General features: G+C 36.0%; 1 protein-coding gene across 1 annotated transcript; it reads right to left on the bottom strand.

Moving 5' to 3' along the window:
* Positions 1-10654: 10654 nt before the first annotated feature.
* LOC110910765 (S-type anion channel SLAH4) lies at positions 10655-12673 on the bottom strand. Its single transcript, XM_022155371.2, has 2 exons — positions 11730-12673; positions 10655-11038 (listed from the first exon to the last, which is right to left on the bottom strand). Exons 1-2 carry the CDS (start codon positions 12606-12608, stop codon positions 10781-10783), a joined length of 1137 nt encoding a protein of 378 aa, XP_022011063.1. The 5' UTR covers positions 12609-12673; the 3' UTR covers positions 10655-10780.
* Positions 12674-23140: the final 10467 nt, after the last annotated feature.

The following is a 23140-nucleotide window of genomic DNA, read 5'->3' as shown; positions in this document are numbered from 1 at the left end:
TTAAATCTTGTGGGCTTAGACTTTTGGTAGGCTGGACATTTGGAGGTATTGAAGATCAATTTGGCATCAAATATAGAAGAGATCGACCTCGAAGACCGCAACGACTTTTGACGGAACGAAACGGAAGCGAGTAGCTATTGGATTTTTGGGTTTTGTTGATTCGAAGACAATAACTTTTTAGGGTTTATTTTCTTTCATTTGGTTAATAAACTTATGTGAAAGAGTTATATTCAATTTAATTATTTAATGGCTTATTCGTGTGATTCTTGTTTATAATACATATTCAATCTAGAAAATATTAGTTTATTAATAAGCTTGATGAATCTATTAATTTTTTCTAATAAAGTTATCAATATTTAAAACTCTAATCAAATTTTAAGTTTTGATAAAGGTAACAAATAATATTTTAGATTTGTTTATGAACCCAAAACTATTATGGAATTACATAGTCTAACTAAACATTCTAAACGGCGTGAGTGTTTAATTAAAATCGATATTCCAATCATGCAACCGCTTGCTAAGATCTGAATGGCATGAGCTTAAAGTAGTAGGTTAGCTCGAATCTTGAAACCACACTTGGTTAGACATTAGAAGGAGTGGATATCCGAACGGTGTGGCGTCTAGTATGCTAAGATCTGAATAGCGTGAGTTTAGAATAGCAGGTCGGCTCGAATCTTGGAACCACGTTTGGTTAGACATTAGGAGTGGATGTCCGAACGGTCGTATTGATACAAACTAGACGCCACACCGTTCGAACATCGGTTCCATCTTGATTCCATTGTTGGAACTTTTCTCTGATGTTGGTGATTTTCTGGGTGTGTTTGTGTAACACTCCACCCGTAACTCGGGTGATTACGTACAATGGATATACTTATCGCAAAAACAAACTAAAATTTCATTAAAACTTAAAAGTCTGAGTACAACACATTATTTATTCACAATATTCAAGATCTAGAAACTTCTAGGTCTTCAAGTCTTCCCTTTATTCCTAATGTTGTTTCACTTTATTCCTAAAGTTGTTTCACTGATTATCTTTGAAATATATACTTAAAATGACGTTAGCTATATGCTGGTGAACTCATGTTATACAGTTTACAAAAACAGTTGACATGCATGTAACATGAGTTATGATATTTTAGGCCACGGGCAACCGTGCCATTCATGACATTTTCACAACCACCAGTGATGGGCTTGTCAAACCCCCGGCCATTGCATAGGTATGGTAGCGTCGTGGTGCATACGAGGAACCTTATCCTCTTTTCAGCCAGTTACGACACATCCCATTAAGCATATAACACCTAACAATAATTGCATGTTACATCATTCTTGTATAAATATTATCATAATTAATCCAACTACATTCTTGTATAAATATTGTTATAATTAATTCAACTATTTCACTCGTTTTTATTTTATAATTTTTAAAATATAAGGTTTTATAGAATTACGAATGTACTGTTGTAATGAGCTCATTTTCTCTATAATTTGACCTAAAATTCATTAAAAACGGAGTAAAGTCATATATAATTTATTTTATTGTTATTATTAAACGGTATCTTAATTATAATACAAAATACTTGTGTAGATTTCTTATATTTTAAATGAACATCTTACTCGTTCAACAATATATGAAATATAAGTTTTATATATTTTTGAGTAAACTTCCGTTTTGCTCCCTATGGTTTGGTCACTTTAATGGTTTTGCTCCAAATTTTTAAAAATAGCCATTTTACTCCCTGATGTTTCAGGTTTTTTGCCAGTTTGCTCCCCGCCTCTAACTCCATCCAAATTGTTTGTTTTTCCATTTTACTCCCGGCAGGGAGCAAACTGGCAACAAAACTAAAACATCAGGGAGTAAAATGGCTATATTTAAAGGTTTGGGGCAAAACCGTTAAAGTGACCAAACCACAGGGAGCAAAACGGAAGTTTACTCTATATTTTTATTTTTGTCTACAAAATAGGATGTTACAATTTGTAATTAAGGATCCTTTAGTATTTATAGTCAAAACCTAAGTCAAAATAGGAAAAAAAAATTAAAATGAAATTGCTTTGAACGTCTTCAATGCAATTTAATTGGTTCTTTAATTCCTAACCAAAGTTGCTCACTCGTTTGTTTCAACCTTGCAGACTTGAAATTGTTCTGCTACTGTAGACTAGGAAGCTACTTCGAAATGAAGCGCAAAGTGCCACATTGCGTGCACGCCGTGCATGTGCGAGTGCAAGTGCGAGTTGAGGGTGCTTCTCACCTTTGTGACTTTATTAGTGTGTACATACATGGAACAATAAGAAATGATAAGCTTCTCATTATATACCACCTCAAGTTTTGTCTCTTCTCATATGCGGGACAAGTTCCACTTTTCTATTTCTATACTTGGTGAAATTTTTGCGACTTTGACATTTCAAACATCAACCTTCGAGCATGCGTATCTCATTTATCTTAGCTTCATTTAGACACATTTTGATTCTTTGCAAAGCTCTCACATGATAGAACACAAACAAAAATAGATGTAGGTCCGGCTAGGAGGATCTAGTCGCCTAATCCTTGTGTACAAACCAACCCGGTTGTGCGGAATCCAACCGGAACGGCAAACCGAGATAGAACACACAAATACACGACACGCAATATTCACCGATTAACACCTCTGTATTAATACGTATGAAAGGTTCAGTTACAAAGCAATGTTTACAAATATATTTTGCAAACTCTCTCAAACTCTCGTGTGTGTGTGTTTGCTCTCTGTGTGCTCTGTGTGTTCTCTTGTTCTTCTGTCTAACAACAGACTATTTATAGCACTACACACAACGAAACACATCTGACTTGGCGAATCACAAATCAGCTCGACGAAACAAGCCTAATATTGACGAAACTGGATCATGTTTGAAGAAACAAAGTTGTTTCGTCAAGATCCCCTATGTTTCGCCAACAATTTGCTTTAGCCAACAATGGGCTTTAGCCCAAGAAGTGTTTCGCCAAAGCTAATACAAGTCCAAAGGGTTGCTGTTTCAAATATGTGAAGTTTAGTCAAACTCTTGACATCATCATGATGATGTCATGATGATGTGTCAAGCGGGAAGCGTTCTCGGCTCTCCGTGCTTCGCGTGTCGAACTCTGGGGCGCACGACGAAGGAATGTCGTGACGTCGGGCTTGAGCCGAACCTAACCGAGTCGAACCGAGCCAAGTCGAACCGAGTCGAGTCGCAACCACATAATATGTATCAACAAACTCCCCCTTGGACGCTACTCGCGAGATTCGCCTTTGATGTCTTCTAAGTCGGAGGATCTTCAAAGTCTTCACGTCTTGAAAGCAGAAAGTGTATCAACAAACTACCCGTATCATGTAGGAAGTGTGTTGACAAACTCCCCCTTAACATAAGCTCCCCCTTGAGTTATGCTTGTGAATGACTTGATCTTTATAATTTGAGATCCTTGTGGTGTTGATGATGGTCAGCGGCAACTCGATCATCTTCATCATTTGAGTGCCTTCACGTCGTGTCTTCATTCCAAAGCTTGTCATCGACCATGTTCTCCTTGCCTTTAGAATCTGCACATGCAAGAAATCTAAACGCGTAATGAGAACAACTGCTTGGAATATAGTTAGTATAAACAAGTGACACACGAATGACCATGTTTCAATCAAACACCGTCCGACGACTTGAAAGTTTAATAAATTTGTCAATTTTAGTCTCTAACTTTCAAAACTTGCAAATTTCGACCGTTTATGAAGATTTAGTCAATTCGCTTTTCGTTCAGGTTTCAGGTAACGAAGACTCGAGATCCAACATCGTACGATCGAAAATAAGATAAAAATAAAATCTTTTTGGCTTTTATAAAGTTTATATTAAACCACACCTAAAATCTTTTTGGTATTTTTGAATATTTGAAATGTAAAGACTGAAAGCAGTGAATAAATATTTACAGACATTCTTTTTGCGAGTTTCGAGGGTAAGAGAATCATATCAGTGTACGGTCATGCCATAACGCTCTTGTAGTTCAGTTAGTTAACATTAAGATAAGCATCCTATAACGATTATCGGTATTGTTGTCCACATAAGCTCAAGTTATCAGATGTAATCATGGCGAGGGGATACGTTAAGGTATGATTTATACTTACTGACCGGTGTTCATCCACATCATGACACATTCCCGTATCAAGGTATGCACGAGGGTTCATCTTACCGGTGAGTATACCGATTATCATCTGTTTGACCGTATATGATGTGAGATTCTCACTTATTTTGATTTGAAAAACAAGCCCTTTGTGATATAATCACTTATTGATGAGGAACTTGATTTTCGATGCATGAGGGCACAGGAGCAAGTCCGTGAACAGGTCAGTACTTTCGTACAGCAGAGAGACGAACTTGACTCCCGGATAAATGTGATATTTTATCACTTATTTGATTTGGACATGTGATTGTTTATCACTTATTAAGGTCGAATGTAGTATGTACACGTATGTATAGTATCATGGAAGATCTAGACTTGCGTCCCCGTTATTTTTCGGTAAAAGATACAACCATGATACCCAGATGATAAGCAGCATAAAGACCGAATATCTCAGAACCTCGGCAATCTATCAAACGAAATTTCGGTACTAAGACCATATGCCAATGAATGGTTCCCACCTTGTCTTCAGTCGATTTAAGATTTATATCACCCTGCACACTTTAAAGTGATTGTGAGCCTACCGATACATCTTATATAGAGCTGCTTATCGTTTTTCAATTTAAGGTTTAAAGAGGTTTGGATAGACCACCGATGTACTATCATTTTCTCTTTTGCTCGCCAGGAAACTCATTTTTGTTTTTCTATTGTTTTTGTGTTTTTGAAATTTTTCGATGTTTTTGGATTTTCAAATTTGGATTTACTCCCCCTAAAATCAACAAACTAAGATAAATCTTAAAGACACAAAAATATTTACAAAAACGATTTCCCGATATCGGATTAACTCATGTTTTACCTCAACGCCGTTTACCAAAATTAAGTTTTAATCAGAAAAGATTTATCGAATTTTGGAAAAATCAGTTGGCACGTCGGTAAGCGGTGCGGACCATGACAACATTGACGAGTTTCATAGAGAAACAATCACGTGTGAGGTGATATTCGAGATCAACGTGTAGGCCAAAGAATGTTGTACGAGATGATATAATTCATAAAGCAGCTTAAATATCGACAGGTATAGGAGAGATTAGAAATTCAAAACCGTATCCTGCAACTGTTTCATGCATTGCAAGGAATCTGAGTGCTCTCCCAAACTGAATATCCACCCGGTGTGGATTTCAAGGTCGATTTTTGTAGCTACTGAGAAATCTCTTCACAGCAACAAGATCATAAACCTCCGGGTCCGGCTGGTCTTCCATATTGCACCAGCGAAGGTCTTTGTCTTTCTCTTTCAGAAGTGGTGTGCGGATGTTCAATCCATGCCAAGGCATCCGCACACATTTCATTGGAATCTTTCCTGAGGACCCGATCAAAAACCATAACAACCAAATTTTGGCACATTTTTCATCTGGTCGAATTTTGCAACTTCATTCAACCACATTCTTTCACCAACATATTCTTCTTCTTTTCTTTTTCTTTCCCCTCTCCATCAATGGCAACAACATTCTCCTAGATATAACAATATTTCGGAGCCTTATGTCGCCAATCTTGTGCATGGACGCTCCACTATCAACAATCCTAAGACTATCAATAGTTCCTCCTGGAACATCCTGCACACTCATTCAGAGATTAGTTGGAGAGGGGGACCCAAGCCATTGTGGTCTTGGGTCTTCCATTTTCATCGATAACAATAACTTCTATTCTTTGGTGATTCGTAAATTGTGATGGCCCCCCTGATTTGACAACCGTTTTTGGTTTCCAGGTCTGTTTTGTTTTACCAGTGTTATTCTTTAAAATCTTAACTTCATGGTTGTCTGAAGTTTTTGAATTGTCTGGTTATACAGAAACAGATGTTTTGTTAACCACATCGGTCTTAATCGCCTTTTCAATTTTCTTGACCCGTTGGCGTTTCTGTTTCTTTTCCCTTTCTTTTACAAGGCGGGGATCTTGTCTTACAGAAACAGATCGCTTACGGTCAGTTTGGTCACGGGGATCATCAACTTTGCCTTTTTGTTTATGAAGATATGGACAATTTCGAATTACATGTCCAATTGTACCACATTCAAAACATGATCTTCGTTCAACAAACCCCGAAGTATCATGTGATCGTCTTGCTGATGATGATGAACTTTGTGATTCCGAGGTACTAGGTTTCGAACTGTTTGATTCGTTTCTTTTCAACACAGTTGCTTTCTTAACAAAATCTAAGTTAGATTTGTTTTCAAACGTTTCAATTTTGTCCGTTCCCTTTGATTTCACAAAGTTCACATTCTTGTTCTTCTTTTGATTCGGCTTCTTTTGACCTTGAGCCTGTAATTTTCCTTTTTGCTTGGTGTGATTTTGCTGTTTTTGCACTGTTGGTAATTTCTTATTGCCAAATTGTTTTCGAACTTCAGCCTTTGGAATAGGAGGACACTGTGTTACCGTAACACGTGATCCTGTCTTTCCCAAAAACTTACTTGTCGAGTTTTCAAAGACTTTAGTGATTAAAGATTGATTAACATTCTTAATAGGAAAATCTTTGTCTGAGTAAATTTTATCATCACCAACAAGAGTGTACAGCAAATTCACACTCTCCGACTCTTTTGCAGACGTGGACTGGATTGCAACAGTCTTAGCGGGTTTTGCAGGAGGATCACATAGAATATGATTCTCAAGAGGTATGTCCACTTCTTTGATTTCCGCATCAGACTTTGCTGGGTTAGTATCATCGGATTCATCATCAGAAGAATCAGCATCCTCAATGATCACTGGAGGATCCTGATTCAGTTCAGCAGAAGACACACATGTATCTGCTGACACATCTGAATCGGATGATACTTCTTTCTTGTATCCGAGTCCTGTTGCAAACTCCTAAACATCTAGAGGGACAGATGGTTCAAAGAAAGTTCTGTCTTCCTCATCAGGCATTGCATCATAATTGTGTCTCACTGGTGGTGGACATTTCTTATAGCCTATGCATGTGACATCCCGTTTTTCTTTCTGAACGTCAATGATGTGATCCAACACATAGCTAGAGCTTAAATAACTGTCTAGCTTAAGTTGGATCGCCTCACTTTCGGTTTTCACACAAGCCATTTCCTTTTGCATAATCTCAAGGCGAGTTATATACAAATTAATGTCAGTTTGTTTTCTGGAAACCATTTTTGTTAATTCAGTTTTATCTTTCTTCAAGTTCTCAATTACCGATTTAAACTCTTTTTCATGGTTCTCATAAAACATGTTGGCTTCAGTGCACTTTGAAAGATCCACGGTCAACTTCTGGTTGTGGATGAATGTCACATCATATTTGTCTTGCAAAGCTTCGTGTTTGCTTTGCAATTCACACCACTTGGCATTTAATGAAACATGTTTGTCTTGCAAGTAAAACAAACTGGCTTGTAAAGCATCATGTTTGCCTTGCAACTCAGACATGTTTGCTTCTAAATCAGCACACTTAACTCTTAATCTAGCACAATTATCACAATCTACAGCAGTGGGTTCATCGACACATACCTGACTGGAATCACTCTCAGATGTTGGCCTTTCTGCATCAGAATTAATAACCTCCTTTGATGATTCACATTCAGGTCTATCCTCGCTTGAACTTGAAGTTGTATCATCCTCAACTGAAGTTGAAACATCTTCATCTGAACTTCTGTCATGTTCAGAACTGTCATTATTTCCCGAGGATTCACCATTGCTTGCATCTTTGACAATTTCAGCATACAACGCCGTTTTTGTCTCACTACTGTTCCTTGGATCAAGAGATGATGGTTCTGATGGTTCTACAGTAGAACGATGGTGTTGTAAAGCAACTGGGGGTAATGGATTTCCATACAAGTCTGTGGTGGGAGCTGGCTTAACAGGAACTTGTATTGGATTGCCATACAAATCCGTGCTTGTGACAAACGCCGTTTGAAGTGGAGCATGTGAACCGGGTCTTGCAGACGAAGAACTGGAAGTTCCATAATACATCTCAGGATTGCATGGCACAATGGATTTTGCAGAAGAAGTACTTGAAGTTCCATAATACATTTCAGGATTTTGTGGCACTGGAACTCTTCTTGCCTTTAAGGTACCCCACCAACTTGGATTCATGTTTGATCACCAAAAATGGTTACCTGAAAGTCACACCTCAAACAAACAGTTAAATAACAATTACAAACCTCCTGTTTAAATTTAACAAAGTGTTTCGACGAAACAATTTTCTACGAAACGGATTTTGTAATTTTAAATGAAACAGATTGGCGAAACAGATTTGTTATATATGGCCCTCTTAAATGACGAAATAGAATTTCCTTTTAAATGAGAGGCCCAGTTGACGAAACAAAAGGGATATATGGGTTTGGCGAAACAAGTTGATTAATTTCTCTTGGGCTTTGCTAATTTCTCTTGTGCATTACGAAACAAGGCATTATATTGTCCCATAAATAGTTGACAAAATAAGTTTTATAATTTTCAAAGACAACAATTTTGGGCCTTTTAAACCAACGAAACAGAATGGAAGTTTGGTCAACGAAACAAAATGGAGGTTCAATATTAGTCAACGAAACAGGAGTGAATATCTTTTTATCCTTTTGTTTTTTTTTTTTTTTTTTGAACTCGGCGAAACTAATTCAAATTTGGGCCTTGACGAAACACACTATATTTTGGCCCACCTACGTGATTAACGAAACAGATTTATTGTGTGGGCTTGACGAAACAGAATGAGGCCCAAACAAAGTGTTTCGTCAATTTAATTTGATGAAAAGAATTTTCTGTTTCGTCGTTTCCCTTTTTGGCGAATCAGACTTGTTTCGTCAAATGTCTGATTCGTCGAAAAAGATGTCAGGGGTTGGTGAACTGTTTGAGCTTTATCCTTTTCTGACACACAACAGGCCTACTTTCGGCTCAAAGTATGTTTGTTTCACCAACTGAGTATGGATTCTAATATTTTAATCAAATACCAGCTTCCAACACACAAACACTTCCACAAGCAATCTTCAAAGATCAAAAGGTTAGTTTTTATGAAGAATAGTTTGAAGATATGAAGAACACAGTGAGTTTTCCGATGAACTCACAAACTTCCGAAACCGGTTTTGCTTGAAACTTCACTAAAAATCAACTTCTAATATGTGAACATGAAAGAAAAAGTGATTTTTATAAGAACTTCCAGCAAAACAACAAGATTTAAAGCCGATTAACAATGTTTTTCAGAAAAATATAAACTTTTCAAAACCCGAAAAACACAAGAACACCTCGGTTTTAACAAGGAGAAGAGCCAAGGCTCTGATACCACTTGTAGGTCCGGCTAGGAGGATCTAGTCGCCTAATCCTTGTGTACAAACCAACCCGGTTGTGCGGAATCCAACCGGAACAGCAAACCGAGATAGAACACGCAAATACACGACACGCAATATTCACCGATTAACACCTCTGTATTAATACATATGAAAGGTTCAGTTACAAAGCAATGTTTACAAATATATTTTGCAAACTCTCTCAAACTCTCGTGTGTGTGTGTTTGCTCTCTGTGTGCTATGTGTGTTCTCTTGTTCTTCTGTCTAACAACAGACTATTTATAGCACTACAAACAACGAAACACATCTGACTTGGCGAATCACAAATCAGCTCGACGAAACAAGCCTAATATTGACGAAACTGGATCATGTTTGAAGAAACAAAGTTGTTTCGTCAAGATCCCCTATGTTTCGCCAACAATTTGCTTTAGCCAACAATGGGCTTTAGCCCAAGAAGTGTTTCGCCAAAGCTAATACAAGCCCAAAGGGTTGCTGTTTCAAATATGTAAAGTTTAGTCAAACTCTTGACATCATCATGACATCATCATGATGATGTCATGATGATGTGTCAAGCGGGAAGCGTTCTCGGCTCTCCGTGCTTCGCGTGTCGAACTCTGGGGCGCACGACGGAGGAATGTCGTGCCGTCGGGCTTGAGCCGAACCTAACCGAGTCGAACCGAGCCAAATCGAACCGATTCGAGTCGCGACCACATAATATGTATCAACAATAGAAATATACACATGCTAACCTCATATATATTGATGTCCTCGATATAGTTAACTAAATTTAACCTAACTAAGACACTTTAGTTTTAACCTAGACTATCCTAATGCTAGACTGCTAGACAAGTAAGTGTACCTATCAACAATACTACAACCAAATGAACTTAGGATATCGGACAAACGAAACACTGGTGACGCTAAACTAGACTTTAACTCAACTAATTAGTTAAGTGGATTATTTGATTTTCAATTTTGAAGTGGATTTTAATTATCTAATGACGTAACTTAAACTAATGAATCTAACAAGATGAAGGCGAACACAAACAGAAATAACGGGTGAAGATATAACCAGTGAGAATGAACAAACCACATGCAAGAATCCCTAATGACATGCAATGACTTCTAGTCTGAGAATCTACCAAGTTCTGATTTTAGACTATCAACCTATCGTTAGAGAGGATGAATCCTATAGTGATTAGACAACTAATAATTATTTCACTCCTATATCTGCAAACTAATTGGGAAAAATGACTGCTTGAACAAACAAGGATCTTAATGAAAGCCAAAATCATCAAGCAACATATATTTATATGATCTTTAAAAAAAAAACATATATTTATATTCCAAGATACAACGGAATCAACGTTAAGTAAAAAGTAGTAACAAAATTAATTATACATTAGAGGACAAAAGATCAACTTTCATTAGAGAAATTGAGAATGGGTTTGCGAAGCAACGAGTCAATCTTCAATGACGAGCAGACGAGCAGAAACACGAAAACAAGTACAGAAATTGCTGATAAAACAAGTGCCAAACTTGTTGCAGTTACATCCTTTGCCTGATGAGCGTACGCCATGGAGGCAAGTGCAAGGAAAGAAAGTGGAAAGGAGAAAGCCCACCATGCCACACTAAAGTTTTTCACTGATTTCTTGAACATCACCGGCCGACTAGCCTGTTTTAATTAACAACATCCAAAGTTAGACATCATAAAAATATTATTTGCATATAGAAAGATTAGTTTCATTTGGTGAATATATATATATATTCTTCTTATCTTTATTGGTTTGAAGAAGTTTTCTTGGTTAACATTTAGGATTTGTTTTGATTCTAGATGATCCGCTAGTTGCCTAGTTGAACTCAGGGCGAAGTATAGAAGGGGCGGGAGGGGGCGCCCGACCTCCCGAACTTTTCGCTCAGTAGTGTTGTAGTGTTATATATGTAGTTTTCGTATAGAAATTTTTGGGTATATACGTTTTCGACCCCCCGGTTCTATAGAAATTTTTGGGTATATACGTTTTCGACCCCTCTAACATTCGGGTCAATCTTCGCCACTGGTTCAACTACGGATGTACGTGTATAATGTTTATGAGGATCCGCTAGTTGAAACATCGGATATCATACGTTTATCAAAGTTCGTGATGAGTTGACAAAAGGTTATTGACTTTTTAACAAAAAAACACTATTCATATATGCTACTTCAACTAGGGGATCACCTATGATCAAAACGAGTTCTAAAAATCATGAAAACTTCTCCAAACCACCTGAAGAGGTAGCAGCGTAGCTTGTTGCCCGTTTACCAATTATCTCGATGTAAATTCATAATACAATATATCTTAGTTAAAAAAAAAAGCTATATAACATACCAATGATGTGAAGAGAAATAAGGATAGAAAGAAGAGCATTTTGCATAATATATCAAAGTTTCCACTAATCGATTTCCAAGCTAAGGCGGCCATGCTCGGGGTGGCGACAAAGAGGAAGAAGACGGGTCTGAGTCGTGAAGGAATGTGATTATTGCCCGTAAAACGTTGGTAAAGGGTGATAAACACTACCAAATAATGTGTCATCCCTAATGTAAACAAACAAATACCACTTTCTATCCATCCCATTTTAATGGCAGCATGGGAACCTACTAAGTTCCCAATCACGGACATCTGACTCGTGGGATTCGCCACCATCGAGAGAAACCGTTTCTCCGTCGTGAACCACTGCCCATATATCTTAACATCTAGAGCAATTACAGGAATAATAAGCGGCCACCATATGTATTCATATGAATATTTATTTCTAAAAATGAACTTGGGAGCTGACTGAAGCAACAAAAGCCATGATACCCAAGGGGCAAAAAGGTAATTTACTCCTATATGGTGATGGTATTCTGCTTTCACCATGTTTAAATGGAAAATGCACCTAAGAATGTAGAGTATAGAGAGAGAGACAAATATGCATAACGCAAGACACCAGATGAGAAAGTAGGTGGTGGAAGGTAATTTGGTGAACAAGTTATCGAAACTTTGGGAAAATTCGGTTTTTTCACTTATTGTTTTCCATAACAAAGCTTGAGCACCAAAGGATATGCAAATCCTGAAGTAGCTTGCATTGATCTTAGCTATTATGGCTTGTTGTGATCGCATTGATTGGTTTTCTTGTTTTTTAATGATAGTTTGCTTCGTGGGTTGTTCATTGTTTTTGATGATCGAAGAGTCGATAACGACCTCCAATCCGATTTCAGGATGAACCATTGCAGTGGAGCTCAAACTGGTTCAAATGTTGGTGTAGATACGAGGGCTGAAGTGTAAGAAAGTTCTTAAGGATGTGGGTTATATGTGTTCTAGCGTGAATGCTTTATATAAGAGAATCGAATCTGGTCACATAGTGAGACAAAAATGGACGTCAGAAAATTCGGTTTGCATAGTAATCACCCACTTCAATCTCTACCCTACTTACTCTCTCTCTCTCTCTCTCTCTCTCTCTCTTTATATATATATATATATATATACAAAAGTGTTGATGTAAACAGTTTTTAAACTGCCATAAAAAGGCTGAAAATATCGCTCGGATGTTTTTTCCTTTACAGTTGTATTTGTAACATTTTTATGTACGTATGTGCAAGAAATGGTGGCTACACTCGCACGAAAAATCGAATGTGTATATACACATATTTAGGAAAAATGGTTGATTGCCACACATGGTAATTAAAAGCTCATTTTGATTTTCAAAGCATGCCTTGCTATGACTTCTTTTGTTAATGTGATCGTATGTTTAACATCTTGGAAAACAATGTAAGAGACTATTGGGGTATGTGTAATTATACGTCGGTTCCATTGACAACATTGTGAAAACCTATGATCACACAAGAGAAAAAATCAAACGAGAATTCAGTCTATGATTTATATTACAAGAGAAAAAAATTAAAAGCACCGCTTGTGGTATGCGCATACAATCTATACATGTGTAGGCGATTGGAGATAAAAGTGAAAGTGTACTAATTTTAACGTTATTTTATTAATTTTGTGAAAATAACGTTAAAATCTGAGGATGGTTAATCATGCATCATGTGGTGGCGTTGATAGCTGAAAGACAAAAGGGTACATGCACTAATCGAGTAATCGGTCTTTGTCCCGATTGCTGAGTGTTATGTGCCTTATGTCCAAGGCTTGATGCAAAACTACAATTGAGCCGGGGGTATCACTGGAAGCAGACTCTCTATTCCTACGGGGTAGAGGTAAGGCTGTCTACATCTTATCCTCCTCAGACGCTACCTTTAGTTTGCTATTGGTGGAATTTACTGAGGATGATGATGATGATTTATTACATTAAGACAATGATATTTCTAATTTGATTTTACGGTTTATAGTTTCGATAACGAGTTACCGAATAAATGAACTTTGAAGTTTATTTAATTGTAAAATAAATATACGGCGTACTAAGAGCATCCATAATGTAGCGTTCGTCACCCATAAATGTATGCGTGGCTCCATCATGGCTGGAAAGGTTCAAGGAGCACATGCTCCACATCACAGGCGTGGAGGAAGAGGGAGGCCTCCTTCGATCCTCCATATTGCGTATGGCGTATAATTGTATACATATATCCTTTCGTTAAACTATTGTAAATTAGAATTCAGTGTCTTGTTATATGATATTCAATCTGTAAATTATAAGTCCTTGCACTAAATTCTTGTATGTGTTCATGTTCATCAATACCTTTGTGTCATAGTTCTTTCATACATTTCGAATTGTTACATGGAATGACATTAAACCCTTTTTATTATATAATTCACAATGTTAAATATTATAGAAAGCCGGCCCTAAGAATTCGCGTTCCCTGTTCGTGCTCGAAAAAACGTGGTCTTAGCCCTTAACGAAATTGAGTACATTAGACTCACTAAGTATTTAAACCTAATGTCAATAGACTAATAACTAATATAAACCATAAAAATAGTTGTGTAAGTGGGCCTATGTTGGTGTTTATATGTGTATACTCTATTAATTTATTTTTCTTCTATATGCATATCGGATTTGTTTAGAATAACATGTCTTTCGAAATATTGGGCCCTGGCCAATGCTCCTCCCCGTCCACTCTTAGGGCCGGCCATATAGTTAAGAAAAGCATAAAAAAGTTGTTAATAGGCAGAAAAAGCAAAGTGCATAGTTAAAAACAGAAATAATAATTAAATGCTAAATTCATTAAATATTAATAAATAAAATTAAAAAAATAGTTGAGAAGTAATAAGTGAAACGAATTTCATTCAGTATGTATAGTTTGGCTCATAGAAAAATAAGTGGAAACATTTTCAAACAATTACAAAAATCTTGGACAAACGCAATTGTGACACATGGCAGACCAGAAACTTATTTTTTAGATATCGCTTAAGGGACTAGGGGTGGTTCACTAGTGATAGAATTTATCACTCACAAGCACCAATCAAGTTTCGCCATGTCATTGACCATTTTTCCATCACTCACAACCAATTTTTTTGTGGGGGTGGTCATCACTCACCACCACACCCAACAATTTCCCCCCAACCAACAAATACCCTCACAAAAATAAACCATAACGCGTGATGGAGATAACGAAAATCGGTTTCCGTTAATGTATAACGCGTTGAAGTGTGTAGCGGCGGTCGAGGAAAACGCGTTATAAAGATTCACGTTATACTATAACGCATGTGCCCCGGGTGCTCTTAGTATCAATTACGAATACAAATTTGTAATGTTATTTTGATTATAATATAACAATCTAAATATATATATATATATATATATATATATATATATATATATATATATATATATAGGGGACCGCTAAAATGAAATATATATATAGGGGACCGCTAAAATGAAATATATATATATATATATATATATATATATATATATATATATATATATATATATATATATATATATATATAGGGGACCGCTAAAATGAAAACCACCTCCAGTTGTAAGAACCACGAGAACCACTTTTTACCCATTAGATCAAGTAGATGGATGGATGAGATTAAAAGTATTAAAAAATAATATTAAGTATTTTTTGTCTTATTATGTCTTTTATATTTTAATCAAAAAGGGTATTTAAGTAAAATTACACTATTTTGTCTTTTTGTATTATTGTTTTTTATTACTTTTTGGTATTATTATATTGGATTTTTATTTTTTAAACTTAGTTTTTTTATTAAACATTTACAAATTCATATTTATTTACAGATTTTTACGTTTAACGTTTTACGTTTTTACGTCCGGCCTTTTCACGCCTCGTTTTTTTAACGTGCCGTTTTTACGTTCTACGCGCCGTTTTTTTGACGCGCCGTTTTTACGCTCGGCTTTTTCACGCGTCGTTTTTTTTCAACGCGCCGTTTTTACGTTTTACGCCCCGGTTTTTGTTTACGTTAACGTTTTTTTACGTTTTACGCGCCGGTCGTTTACGTTAACGTTATTTCACGTTTTACGCGTCGGTTTTTTACGTTTTACGCCCCCTTTTTTACGTTTTACGCGTCGGTTTTTTACGTTAACGTTTTTTTACGTTTTACGCGCCATTTTTTACGTTAACGTTATTTACGTTTTACGCGCCAGTTTTTTACGTTTTATGCGCCGTTTTTTTACGTTTTACGCGCTGTTTTTTTTTACGTTAACGTTTTTTACGTTTTACGCGCCGGTTTTTTACGTTAACGTTTTTTACGTCAACGTTTTTTACGTCAACGTTTTTTACGTTTTGGTAAAAAAAATTTACGTTTTTACGTTTTACCTAAACTTTTTACGTTTTACGTTAAAAAGTTTACGGTTTACGTCAAAAAGTTTACGGTTTAATTTTTTTTACAAAACCTTTTTTACGCAAAAACGAACGCACCCAGAAATCGCAAACTCGGTGAAGCGTCTCAGATATATTGTTATCATCATTGACGCCTAAAAAAACCCAACAAACAATAATCAAAAGAACGAGTGGATTCTAGAAAAAAACGATGTTTTGGCTCAGATTTTCCGATAATCAGAGGCTGCAAAGTGGGGTTGCAGGTTCGACAACGTGCCCTCCGCCATCCTCGCCACGCCATCGTCATCAATGGTCGGTAAATTGTTTCGAATCATCACAGCCAACTCAACCCCCCATATCAGAAACACAAATCAAAATCGACAGAGAATCCCCAAAAACAGAATCACTTTTGGCACCCCCCCAGAATCACATTTGCAAACCCAGCATCACTTTGTGCAAACACACAAAAAAACCCACATAAATCAAATAACACAAAACAACCCCCAACATCAATAACACAAATCAAACCCCCAACCACCACCGTCTTCCGACCAACCACCTCCCACCACCGTCTTCCGCCACCGACCAACCACCGACACACCCCCCTTTACCACCATCGCCGTGAAACCCACCACCACAAACCCGTCAAACCCACCACCACAAACCACCCCTTCACCACAGTCACAAAACCCTTCACTACCAAAATCACTGTACTTCAAACATTCAAACATTCAAAACCACATATTCAAACATTCAAAGAATCACCAGCAAAGAACATTAATAAAACATACCCAAAATGTCTCAGAACAGTGCTAACTAAACACCACCACTGTCGCCACAAATCATCTCCCCCATTTTCCTTGTCAGATCTTGCGTGAATAGTCACCCACCAAGAGTTAGATCAGAAGAGATGAAGAGATGAAGACGGCGGTGGTGGCGGTGTTGCTGCTGATGTTCTCCGCTGCCACCAAGAGTTGGTGGTGGTCGGATTTGTTTCAGGTTGTTAGCAGGTATTCACCGGAGGGAGGGGTGTTTGAGGTAGATCGGAAGACGGTGGTGGGTTACTTCAGAGACGGAGGGAGGGTGGGTTGCAGGTAAGTTTCGCCGGTTCCACTTCTCTCTCATCAAAGATGAACATGGAAATGGAAATTTACAAAATGAGGAAAGAAGCTTTTAAAACAAAATAACCAGATGAGTTTGAGAGGAGATGAGTTTTCAATAAGGTGGAGAGAGAGAGAGATCTGACAGTCATAAATGAGGAGAGAGGGATGGAAAATGACATTTGGGGTAAAAGACCAAAATACCCCTTTAGTTGGCATAATCTGATTGGTTGAGAGTGGTTCTCGCGGTTCTTACAACTGGAGGTGGTTCTTATTTTAGCGGCTCCCTATATATATATATATATATATATATATATATATATATATATTTGCATTAAATTTAAACTTAGGGTGACTTTCAACTAAGCCGCTTTCTCATTTTATTCAACTATTATTTTATTTTAAATATTTGACCCGCTAGAGGTAACTTATATCCCAAATCAAACCACTCATAAGAAAAGTGGTTAGAACTTTGGAGTTCTAAAAAAACATATATAAATATATACAAAGAGCTAAAATAAATCATGGATATAGGGTGAGAAGTGTGAGAAATATTGTATAGGTAATATTTGTTCTAAATTTAAATTAATTCAAAAAGGTAGACAGATAATTTTATCATTGATTTAATTAATTGATAACCTTCCATAACCGTCACCCTTATTTATATGAATTCGATTTTTTTTAAAGATCTCTATAAAACATTACGAATAACTCTGTATAACACTACAACATTATATATAACACTGCAACCACCATTCAACACTGTCGTAAGTATATAACACTACAAAATACCATTTAACATTTCATAACACTGTAATCAGCGTATAACACTACAAAACAAGATATAACACTACAAATCACTATTAAACACACTACAAAACACCATTCAACAGTTCATACCACTTTAATAAGTTTATAACACTACAAAACAACAATTAACACTACAAATCACTATAAAACACTACGAATAGTATATAACACTACAAAACAAGAAATAACACTACAAATAGCAAATGTTGTGAAGGAAATCAGAGTTGTAGGTTTGACGGTGAAGGAGGTACGGTGGAGATGGAACGGTGAATGATGAACGGTGTAGAAGATATATCGATGATATATCTATGAAGATGTGTCGATGGGAATGTGAAGGTTGTGGATGTCGATGCACGGTGAAGACGGAGAAGATGATGGTGCGTTGGAGAAGGCGACCGGAGATACTGAGTTGTGAGGTAAGAGAAGGCGGTCGGAGAAGATGATGTTTAGGTGTGCGACCGGTGGTAAAACTGTGATGGAGGTTGGTAATGGTTTACGGTGATTCACGAATTTGTAGGGTTTTTTTATTTACAATTTCCTTTTTCAAAATGGATATAAAGACTTTATTACCCCTACAATTTTCAAATCAGTCCAAAATAATAAAACACATTTTACAATTTGGTCCCTATTGATCTCAACCATTAGATCATCTTTGATCTAATGGTGTATATTATTTCTTACCCTTCTCACAAAAAAACCCTTTTTTACAGGATCCTCTACCCATAGATATAAATAAAAAAAATTAAAAAAAATAATTAATTAAATATTTTCGGCTATAATTATTTTACAAAATATAGTTGGAATCAATAAATCATTAATAATAATAGATCTTTCAATATGTAAACATATGAAAAAAAATATAAAGAGACGGGAAAATAAGGATTAAGAGGCACCAGTAACTAGGACTGTAAACGAACCAAACATTTAACGAACAGTTTATGAATCGTTCGACGAAAAATCGTTTGTGGTTGTTCGTTTGTTTATAAACAAACGCACAAGAAATTTCGTTCATTTAATTAAATGAACGAAAAGAACAGAAGTCGCGTTCGTTCATTTATGTTCATGGACGTTTGGTAACTTGTTCATTTATTCCATAGTTCATTAGTGTTCTTAGTTTTTATAATCTATTTAAAACTTTAAAATTTCAACAAATAAAATATTTAATAAGTATAAGTGTATGATATATTATGTTCATGAACACTTGTTTGTATTCATTTATTTTCATTTGTGTTAACGAACATTAGTTTGCGTTCATGAACGTTCGCCGCCTAAAATTAATAAAAAAGCACGAGCACGTTCAATTCCTTAACAAACGAACACAAACATAAAATTTCATTCAATAAGTGTTATGAACAGTTCGTGAACACATATATTTTTCTTAACAAATGAACACAAACAAGGCATTGTTCGTCTTCATTCAGTTTATTTGCAACCCTACCCGAAACTATCACGTTTACTCAAAAAATTTCATGTATTATATAATATATAGATATAGATTCTTGCAACTAGATGATAGTAACTTACCATTGACTTTAAATTTCGTATGTGGTAAGGATGCTTTTGATCACATTTCAATTTTCGATGGTAAGCAGTGAGCGAGCTTGAACGAAAACTCGGCAGGGGCCGGCTCTTAAAAATCCAGTATTTCACACTAAAAAAATCGAAAATTTTCGGTAAAATTTAACACTACATGCGAAAAACCGGCAAGGTCAGGACCCCCGGCCGCAAAAAGCTCCGCCGATGATGGTGTTGAATTAAAATGTATCATAACTTTTATGATTAAATAAAGGGGTGAAGTTAAAGACTAATCGTTGAATTATGAAACTTGATCTAAATATGAATGTTAATCAATAAAATGATGAGACTATTTGGTCTTAAAAAACCCCAAGAGAGCCGAGCATTGCTTTTACGCAAAAGTCAACCCAATATTATTAATAATACTCACTGATTCGTTAATCCAAGAACATCCATCGTCTCAAAGTCAACAAATGAATTGAAGTAAAGTCATCAAATTAATACAATTAAAAGTAGATCAAATGATTTACAAAGAGGACAAGAAAACACACCAAAAGCCTTAGACCATGCGTAGTGGGCAACTTGATACTTTTGGGTGTTTTGCGTTATGTGGCAGCCCAGTCAGCAATAGAGTATTATTGGGTGTTTTCTAAAATGTGTGTAGTGGGGATGGGACATTATTTGGCAATATGTTTTGTAGTAAAATAAAAGTAAAAAAAACACCTAAAAATCTTATTGGCCAACCAAATGGAATCTCTAATGTGATTGGCCAACCTTTTCCCAATTCGGCGTTTTTCAAACCACGCCAAGGAGGATTTTTTGCAAGATAACGCCCAATAACGCCCAGATGTAGTGGAGAAGGGGCGTTATTGGGCGTGATTGGGCAATTAAAAAAAAAAACGCCCCACTATGCATGGTCTTACAAACGAAGCTTACATGGCATGAACATGAGTAACGGATGGTGAAGTGTATTTCTAACATGTTAGGTAAATCAAATATCAACATTACGAGTGGTGTTAGACGTATAATGCATGTTAATAAACAATAGAAATATTTGTAAAGGAGGTTATGCTTTATGAACAATTTAAAAGTACAAAATGGTCTATTTTTAAAAGATTGCATATATGTTATGATATAAAGGTTCACGGTAAGTTTAGGTCATTGTAGTGCAATTTTAGTATATTAATACTTATATTATACATATCGCTACAATTATTATTTTTTAAATAAACAAAAAAAGGAATAATATAGTTATGAAACACTTCATCTGTTACAAATATAGCAACTGAATTTTTATTTTTATTCATAATATACATTTGCCATTAACTTTTTTAAGAAATAATTAATAAAATATTGCAACTTAATACGCATTAATTTAAAGTTACAGGTATAAACACCAACAAATTTCGTTTTCACACTATATATGCAAAAAGGCAAAATCACTTTCCTCCACTCAATTTCTCTTTTAAAAGGAATACTATATTCGTAATAAAAGCATGATAAGATGATTATATTTTTATACGTCTTTTACAATATTGCGTTTTGTTTAAATTTACAAAAGCCATTATATATATATATTTTTTTCAAAATCATTAATTAAGTTTAGTAATTTTAGTTGTTTTTTCTACAAATACGTGTCTATTATGGTCCTTTCGCAAAAACAATTTACACATTTGATCATTAGACGTCGACTGGTTCGTATTTCTATATGGAGAAAAAACATTTGTAAATTTATTTATTTATATGTTTTCAAATTTTGGACGTTTCATATCTTACAAATTACTGACCAGATTGATCACCATGACTACAAAAAAACATCGTTATATATGGTCAATAAAGATTCATTTGAGTATTTAATTTAGAATCATTATTTTCAATTCGAACAAAGCATGTATATATTCATTGGAACAATTAACTTAATTTGTAGGAGACATATGAAGTAGTTTATTGATCTGAAAAGAGCTATATTTATGTTTGTGGTTATGTTTCGTGGGTATTGGAATAATTAGGTTCGATTAAAAGAACAATGCTTAGGTAAAATGAAATATAACTCTTTATATGCTAGTGCAATATGAGGTTTATTAATTAGTTAATCCGGCCAGTGCATGGTGAGTTAGCACTCTACCAAACTATATAAAGAAATGATAACAATCCGAAATTTGGGAACTATCAGGGTTACATTTTTGTAATTAAATAACACATACATTTTGTCCAATTTATTTTTTGAATAGATATTACATAAATAAATAAATGAAACTTTAACAGTATAGTTTATGCAACATTGAATACACACATGAAAAACAAATTCCATGTAGTGACTGATCGATGCTGAATCCCAAATCAAAGGTGAGAGTCTATAATCCTAATCTCCATGATACGCCCCTGCAAGATGGAGTATGCGTTGGATACTCCAATCTTAGAACTGATATTAAGAAATGGCTTTCGGGTGAGCGGTTTGGTGAGAACAGTGGCGGACATACATTGTTATTAGGGGTAGCACGGGCTACCCCTCAACCCCGTCTCCGTAGTGTAAAAATACCTCTTAACTCCGTTTCCCTAGTGTAAAAATACCCCGCAATTTCGTCTCCGTTATACAAAGGATACCCCTGGTCTAAAAAATAAAAAATTGGGATACCCCTAAATTTTTGGGCTAGTGCCGCCGCTGGGTGAGAACGTCGGCAAGTTGATCAACTGAGTTGATATGAAGAACCTTAAGTGAACCACTGGCTACCCGTTCACAAAGAAAATGGTAATCATGAAACAATAGTTTAGGAGGTTGTGGTGTGGTAATACCAAATTCATGTAATAGGTTTTGGACCCAAGCTAATTCAGATTTTCTATTGAAGATTTTAACATTGATTTTTGTTGATTAGATCACCAAGAGAAGATGTTGGAGCCAAGGAATAAAAGGTAGTGGTAGACCGACCAACACCAGAACGACAACCCCAATTGGAGTCAGAAACACTAAGGGTGCCTCGTTAGATAGTGCCCTTAAGATAGCATAGAACTCTTTTCAATGCTTGCCAATGTAATTATGTAAGGGCATGAATAAATTAGAAAGCTTGTTGAAAGCAAAGAAGATGTTGGGTCGTGTGATTGATAAGTATTGGATAGAGGCAACAAGCTTTCGAATATGCTGACATTGTCAAAAGATCAATCACCTGGGGTTAGGTTTTTGTTTAGATTATGCAGTTTATTATTTAAAAGATCAATCTCCTAAAAGAAAGGATAGGTGCAAGCTAAACTTAGCAACGGAAGGGATCTCCCTTCCCAGTTCATGACCCGACAACGATCCCAGACGGTAAATACTCTTGCCAACTTGATTGGGTTGAAGAGCCTGGAGTACCCAGAATTTGGACCCGCGACCTCCACGCAATGAGAGGCCTCAAGAGACACTAAATTAGTGTCGGTGGCCACTGAGCCAAGACCCAGTGGTCCAATCTCCTAGAGGTGCGTTTCTACATTAATATTATCATGTAGTTTTTTATTTGAATTATGTACTTTTTGTTTCCTTTAATTATGTACTCTTTTGAAAATTATTAATGAAAAGTTTACTTTTATTTATTAAATGTTTAACATAATTAAAATATAAAGAGAT

This window comes from Helianthus annuus, chromosome 15 (genome assembly GCF_002127325.2).
Source record: "Helianthus annuus cultivar XRQ/B chromosome 15, HanXRQr2.0-SUNRISE, whole genome shotgun sequence".
NCBI lineage: Eukaryota > Viridiplantae > Streptophyta > Magnoliopsida > Asterales > Asteraceae > Helianthus > Helianthus annuus.
The sequence above is the reverse complement of the archived record's forward strand: the minus strand, read 5'-3'. Positions and strand labels throughout refer to the sequence as shown.